Here is a 7,694-nt window from a genome sequence, read left to right as displayed (position 1 = left end):
TAGGGGAGGAGAGCTGGGAAGGCGGCTATGCTCACCAGACTGCCAACTGCCTCCCGTGGCCCCTGCCCCTCCCCATTCCCTGGGGGGGGGGGGCAGGGGGGGAGGACACAAAGCCACCTCCATTGGGGAAAGATTCAAAAGCTCGGGACGCCTTTCAAATGCCAGAAAAAAAAACTACGGATATGTAGTAAAAAAAAAAAAAACCTGCTAATAATCATTTATTGTTTGTTTCCTGTACAGCAGAAGCCTCTTATGGGTATCAAGGGCTTCCTGTCATGCAGCCCTTTGCAGGGGCCACGGACTTGACCCTCACTGCAGGAGACTGCGGTTTAGGTAAGGCACTGCCGAGTCGGGTTTGGTGCACCTGTGCGCCAACACCGGCTGGGTATGCTTCTCGGGTGGGTCCTTGAACCAGCCAGTTCAAATCGAAGGAAATCTTAGTGCTCAGTCGAAGGAAACAGAAGAGATTGGGACGCAGAAGAAAAAGACAGCCGTCTCTCGGCCCTCCTGCAGGTGGGAAGATGTGTCCCTAAAGGTGACTGGTTCTATGGCTCCCTTGTTTCTGTTTCCTCTTGCGGATCTGCCGCTGGAGCTGCAGCTTGTTGGTGAAGAACATCTGCCTCCAGCCCATATCCTTGGCCAGGGCCCTCATGTCGGGTGTGATGGTGTCACAGCAAGAGTGAACTATCTTCTCCCACAGCTCGTCCGACATGCACAGCTGTGGGTGGAAAAAGGCAGAGGTGGGTTACGTCGGTCCCCGGGTAGGGAAGGGTCATTCCCCCACAAAATCACTACCCGATTCTCGCGGCCGGTGAAGACACTGCAGGAAACATTACCTGAGCATGAAGACGTACCAGACACAGTTCTTGCCTCCTTTCTTTCCTCTTGGAGGAAAGGCAAGTGCCCAAATGCTTAAAAGGACAAGGCGGCATTTGATTCGGGGAGCAAACCAAGCCCTGCTCTCATTTAAGACGAAAAATACACGACAGCGGGAAATAGTGCATACACCACGTTATATAGTTAATTTATAAACACCACGTTATAGCGTCAGTTTCCAATTAACCATGCAATACAGGCTGATAATGGTATGGCCCACCAACCTTCCACCAAGCGCTACAGCAGCTTCGAGAGTGGGAGTGTTGCTAACTCCTGCTAAGCTTGCCTCCATTTAAAAAATGTTTTTTAGTGTTTATTTTTTTGAGAGAGAGAGAGAGAGAGAGAGAGAGAGAGAGAGAGCATGAGCCGGGGAGAGGCAGAGAGAGAGGGAGACACAGAATCGGAAGCAGACTCCAGGCTCTGGGCTGTCAGCACAGAATGCGGGGCTGAAACTCAGGAGCCGTGAGATGGTGACCTGAGCTGAAGTCGGACGCTTAACCGACAGCCACCCAGGCACCCCAACTTGCCTCCATCTTAAACCTTCACTTAAGCCATCTCTTCACTGGGCTCATACAGCTGACGGCTTAGTTTACTGCAGGCTGCTTGGTAGCAGATGGCCTCATAATGAACAAGCAGCCCTCAGACAGCCAACCTGCCCCCATTCCTGGTGCCAGGGTCCCATCCACAAGTTTTGCTCTGAGTCCTTTGCACACTGTGACATCACACCGTGTACCAGAATCACACAATTCTGTGTACTCACTGGGCCCATCCAGCACATGGCAAAGTGAGCCATTGTCTGGGGAGAAACTTCTCTGAGAGGTTCCTCTGCAGCCTGGGGCTTTAACTGGAAGCCATGAGGCTAAAGGACAGATAAGACCCCTCTGGCCCAAGATCTGCATGAGGCCATTTTGTCCTCCCTCCAAGTTCAGTGCGGCCACAATTCAGCTTCCATTTAGCCAGGACTTTCTAGTATGACATTTTTTTTTTCTTAACATTTATTTATTTTTGAGAGACAGAGAGAGACAGAGGGAAAATGGGGGAGGGGCAGAGAGAAAGAGAGAGACAGACAGACAGACAGAATTACAAACAGGCTCCAGGCTCTGCGCTGTGAGCACAGAGCCCTACAAGGGGCTCGAACCCACAAACCTGAGCCGAAGTCTGACGCTCAACCGACTGAGCCACCCAGGCGCCCCGAGTAGTCATTCTTATAACATGAAACATATAAATCATCCAGAAAATATCAGCATTTTGCTTTTACTGTGACAAAGGTAAATGATGACATTTACCTAGTGTGACATTTTCGGTTGGCACCATTATTTATGGCACTTTTGCCCTCAACAGTGTCCTCCTACTAAACACTGTGCAGATATCCTGACCCCTTCCATAACATGCCCCAAATCCTTCCTGAAGGTAAAGCTTCTATTATATTTATTTAGTATTACCCACCTTGGCATTCGCCATGGCTTTTTGGTCTATGCAATAGGAACATTTAAAGGTGCTTGGATATCTGGTGTTACACACAGCAGGCACTCTGGCTGTACAAATCGTGCCCTAAGAGGGGTTCCACGTGGGCCTCGGAGACAGACACTGCCTGACTCCGTCCTTCCTGTGCCGGTTCTGTGCTCCGGGGAGCTAATCAGCAACCCGATTTCCCTTTTCATCAGTTCCATTCAGTGGTCGTCATCTGTGAAAATCCGGAAGTGGAAAGGGCGAGGCATGGTGGACAGTCAGTAAGGTGCCTGGAGTTCCTCTAAGCCAGTGGTGCCAGGGCACGCTGGCCTGGGCTCCTGTGTCCCGCTCAAGACCCTCTCAGACGTACCCCATCTGTAGGCACACCCACAAAGACTCCTCTCCGAAGGAGACAGAAAGGCGAGAAGCCTGTGGACCCCTGAAGGATCTGTCGTTGACGGAGCATATGCCCAGAGCAAGGAACTTTGTGTTCATTGCCTTACTTATATATGTATTTATGTCGATTTCTTTAATAAGTTATTGATTACAGCAAAATAGTCTGAAGCAATCTCGTGAGGGATACGACGATGGAAAGCAAGGCATTCAGTCAGTTTACGCACGATGCTGCTGAAGAACCACAGCACGCAAGGAAAGCAGATGCCTATCTAGAATAGAACCAGGATCCAGGGAGGATAAATGGCTGCCTCCTCCATGATGAAGAATCCGGTGTTACTCACCCGCCACTGAGTTCCCGGCTGGATGCCCTAGAGTGCAGCACATTGAGGGCTCAGTGTTCGTCCCTCCTGTGACAGTAGCCGGATTCCTCTTGATAAGAAGAGGCTCCTTCTGAGTCCACACACAGGCCCCATCCTTGCCACTGGGCATTTTGGTTATGAACCCAGCAGACATTAGGGTGGCCAGGGAAACAAGCTGACGGACAGCCACAGGGCGGGGCATCTTCCCCATCTAATAACTGAAAACTTCCTCTGCATCAAGTGCCTTTTGATGAGAAGTCACATGGGACACAAATTTCTGTATCTTTTGGCTGATTCTGAGAAATCTGTCCAAATACCTCTTCCCTAGGAATCATCACAAATCTCCAAATCTTGTTCTTTTCAAGACTTTGACCATCTGGCCAAAACAGTAGCCTCAACCCCATAGGAACCCAAGAGCTGTTTTTCGAAAGCAGAACAGTTTTCTCCAAACGAACGCTTGTCTGTACTCTAAAACCCTGGGATACAAGCTATAATTTTCCTATGGAGGCACAACACAGGTCTCAGCGAGGATCTGGACAGGCCACCGCCATGTAGGCTGAAGACCCTCTGAGCATCACTGAATCTTCTGGACCATGAGAAGCCAGAAGCACTGCTGCTTACACCACAGTCAGGACCAGGAGCTGGGCTCCCCTCGCCACTGGCAGCTTTAGGTCTTCACGGAGAAGCAAACTCAAACTGTGCATGTACCTTGAAACCGAAAAATGATCCACAAAGAGCTGTGGTAGAGCTTATGGTCCACAAAGAGCTTACAGCAGGAAGTAGATCCAAGGCACGGGATCTCAGGTCATGTCTAGAGACGGCAGGCCCCTCAGTTTTTGCACAGTTCATCTCCAAGTCCTTGACGTACACGCACCTTACGAAGGCACCTGAGGTATCTGCTGCTTCCTGCTCATCAGCACGTTGTCTACAATGTTGACCAGCACATAGGAAAGGGATACGATCAACAGCTCTGTGATGGGGGCACCCGGGTGGCTCAGCCAGTTGAGCGTCCAACTTCGGCTCAGGTCATGATCTCACAGTTCGTGGGTTCAGGCCCCGCATCGGGCTCTGTGTGGACAGCCCAGAGCCTGGAGCCTGCTTCGGATCCTGTGTCTCCCTCTCTCTCTCTCTCTCTGCCCCTCTCCCGCTAATACTCTGTCTCTCGTTCTCTCAAAAATTAAATAAGTAAATACATAAATACTATTAAATATTTTTAAAAAATAGCTCTGTGATATAAGTAAATTCCACGGCTAGCAAACTAACATAATCCTGATACAAAATGAAGAAGGTATCCTGTCCTCCCCACCAGGGGAAAGCAAATAAATCTATTGTGTTCTTATTGGAAAATCTAGGAAGACATGAGAATGGCATATAATGGGGTGATAACAAAGGAGGAGGTGAGAAATGGCCGGATTGTAGGTATATTTTGAAGGTAGAACTCATGAGACTTGCAAACGAATTCAATGAGTAGAGGAAAGAGAAGAACTAATGATGAGCTCTTTGGCTTAAGCAGCTGGGTGAGTGGTGTTGCCAATGACCGAGAAAATAACACTGTGGGAGAGGTAGAATTGTTAAACAGGTGTGTGTGGAGGGACATCAGTAAGTCTGGTTTTGACGTGTCAGATCTGAGATGTCTATACTACATCTAGGTGTAAGTGTGGAACATGCAATTAGACATAAAAGTAAGGAGTTCAAGGGGGCAACCTGGACTGGAAACATATATTTGAAAATTATCAATATGTAGGGGCGCCTGGGTGGCTCCGTTGGTTAAGCATCTCATTCTTATTTCAGCTCAGGTCATGATCTCAGGGTTTGTGGGTTCAAGCTCTGTGATGGGCTCTGCACTCAGAGCACAGAGCCTGCGTGGGATTCTCTCTCTCCCTCTCTCTCTGCCCCTCTCCTGCCCATGCTTGTGTGCATGTTCTCTCTCTCTCTCTCTGTCTCCCTCAAAATAAATAAAAACATTTAAAAATAAAGAAAATTATCAATAGGTAAATACTATTTAAAGCCCTGGGATCAGATGCTATCATGTAGGTGTGACCATAGCTAGAGAAAATGCCCAATGTCTAGGACATTCCAACATTAAGCAGTCAAAAAATAGAAAATTTTTCAGCAAGGGAGACTGAGAATAAGGAAGAAAACCCAGATAGCAATCCAGGGGGTCAGATGCTGTTGAAAAGGTCGGAACTTGAGACTGGCTGGTGTTTTTGCAAGATCAGGGACAACGGCAACCTCGACACGAGCCATTTCAATGGCACAGTGGGGATGAACGCCTGGCTAGCGAGTTCAAGAAAGGAGAGGAGAGGAAGCGGCTATGGCAAGTACAGACACTCTTTTGAGGGAATTTTGCTTGGAGGGCAGAACAGGGAATCAGGTCAAGGCATTTTCTCTTTCTAATTTCTGTGCTGATGGGAATGATCCAGTAGAGAGGATAAGACTAGTGACAGAGGATAAAAAAGGACAGCCGCACGAGCAAAGTAGTTGAACAGAGGAGTTGAGATGCACAAGTGGAAGTGTGAGTGTAGGTAATAAGAGGGAGAACTTCTCACCTGTAACAGGAAGCTCACGGAGCAGAGGGTAGAGCTGGGGAGGGAACAACGGATCCCTGGTGATGGCTTCTAACTCCTCCGTGAAATAAGAAGCCAGAAAATCAGCCAAGAGCGAGGATGAAGGAGACTTGGGGAGAGAGAAGAGGCTGTAAAATAGACATCTTGGAGGGTAAAAGAGACTAAGACACTCAGTTTCTTAGACAAAGGGTATTTTATATATCTTATAAGTAGGATGTAGTCTTTGGTTCTGAGTCGGTTCTTGATGCCGGACCCATGCTCACGGAATAGGGTCCCGAGAAACACAGAAAAGATAATAAGCGAAAGTACGAAGGCCTCTTGCGTCTCATATTGACGACGTTAAAGCAGGGAACTGTGTTCAAGACACCACGCTCTCACGATCCTGCCTTGGGATAGACGAATCTGGAGGTGCACCCTCGTCTACCCTGGATAGCTGGTTCGCCGCACAGCTAGGGGGGCTATGCGAGTATTGCACCTGTTCTCCCACACTTCCCTGTTCCTGGCAGTCAGGGGGCTGCAAAATTTCAGAACATCGCACGTGAGGGGCGCCTGCCTGGCTCAGTCGGTGGAGCGTGCAACTCTTGATCTCAGGATTGTGAGTTTGAGCCCCAGGTGGGGTGTAGAGATTACTTAGAAATAAAATCTTTCCAAAAAAGCGTTAACAACATAGTGCACGAACCTCTTCTCTTCCATATTGTCTGAGGAGACCTCACATTTCAGATGGCGCAGTAGGAGACAGTGGGGTTCTCTCTAAGCCTGAGTGCCTGAGGGACTTTGTGCAGAGCATAAAGACCATAGACCCACAGTGGGTAAGAATTGTGGATGAAAAAAAAAAAAAACCCAGCTATTATTGTGTTAAGCCACTGGGGTTTGGGGGTTGTGTGTTATCCCAAGTCACAATCTAGAACTTAGTCTTTTTTTTTTTTCAACGTTTTTTATTTATTTTTGGGACAGAGAGAGACAGAGCATGAATGGGGGAGGGCAGAGAGAGAGGGAGACACAGAATCGGAAGCAGGCTCCAGGCTCTGAGCCATCAGCCCAGAGCCCGACGCGGGGCTCGAACTCACGGACCGCGAGATCGTGACCTGGCTGAAGTCGGACGCTTAACCGACTGCGCCACCCAGGCGCCCCTAGAACTTAGTCTTATGCTAACATCGCTATTGCACAAAGCTCTTGAGATTTTTAGTACATTTGGCCTATGCTATCTAATTGCAGTTTAAGGATGGCTATGAGCTTTGAGTCCTTCACAAGATAATGATGGGTCCCTTCTTACAGAGAAACTCACCCAAAACAGAATCACTTCACGTAATCCCATCAGTTAAATAATAAACTGGTACGGGGCTCAAGCTACCTTCTGACATCTTCCCTTCCGTTAGTTTAAATTCCATGATGGCGAACGTGGTCATTGGGAATGACTCGTAGACAAATATATAAAGCTACATGGAAAAGAAAGCCAAGTGTTCACAGTCGTATAGGTAACACAGCATAAAGGATAACGAAGACTTTGAAATAGACCGGACCAAAAACTCGGACATGTATCTTAAGATGGGGAGGAACCCCATTTACACATTGCTGCCAATGGATGCTTCCATGTGGCCGGAGGAAGAAAACCCTTTCAAAACGATGGTCTGTCATTGTGGTACCTACCCGCTGTAGTTCCTATCTACGGAGGGAAGAAACACATTCCCATACTTATCTCCAATTTTATAAAAGGCAGACTCTTTTTCTTTATGTTTTTCAGGTACTGAAGCGGACGACTAGTGAACGTAGTTGATTTGAATTCTGGCCCTGCCACTTAATAATTAACTAAACCTGGACGTAATACTTAATTGCTCTGAGCCTGTCTCCACACCCAGCCTTGTGCTTGGTCATCTAAGAAGCAGAATGAAGTGATTTTAGCACAACAGCTTTGGGGTAAGATTTCCCAGGTACAGTACCTGGCTCCCCTGCTCCCCAGCTGTGGACTTTATCTGAACCTCTGTTTCCTTCTCTATAAAGTCAGGACAAGATATTCTCTGCCATCCACCTCACAGGGCTGCTTAAGGAT

The 7,694-nt window shown here is 48.1% G+C and overlaps 1 protein-coding gene across 4 annotated transcripts in view; it reads right to left on the bottom strand.

Annotated features, from left to right (window-relative positions):
- Nucleotides 1-205: 205 nt before the first annotated feature.
- FBXO36 (F-box protein 36) overlaps nucleotides 206-7,694 on the bottom strand; it is a 90,237-nt gene continuing 82,748 nt past the window's right edge. For 2 of the 4 annotated variants that reach the window (XM_003991229.6, XM_023259787.2), the window contains one exon: nucleotides 206-718. In XM_003991229.6, the coding sequence (XP_003991278.1) occupies nucleotides 530-718 (189 nt within the window). In that variant the 3' untranslated portion in view covers nucleotides 206-529. The other 2 variants (XM_019838812.3, XM_045034586.1) reach the window with 2 other exon arrangements.

The sequence above is a fragment of the Felis catus genome, chromosome C1 (assembly GCF_018350175.1).
Source record: "Felis catus isolate Fca126 chromosome C1, F.catus_Fca126_mat1.0, whole genome shotgun sequence".
Taxonomy (NCBI): domain Eukaryota; kingdom Metazoa; phylum Chordata; class Mammalia; order Carnivora; family Felidae; genus Felis; species Felis catus.
Note: the sequence above shows the minus strand (reverse complement) of the source record. Positions and strands in the feature narration are given on the sequence as shown.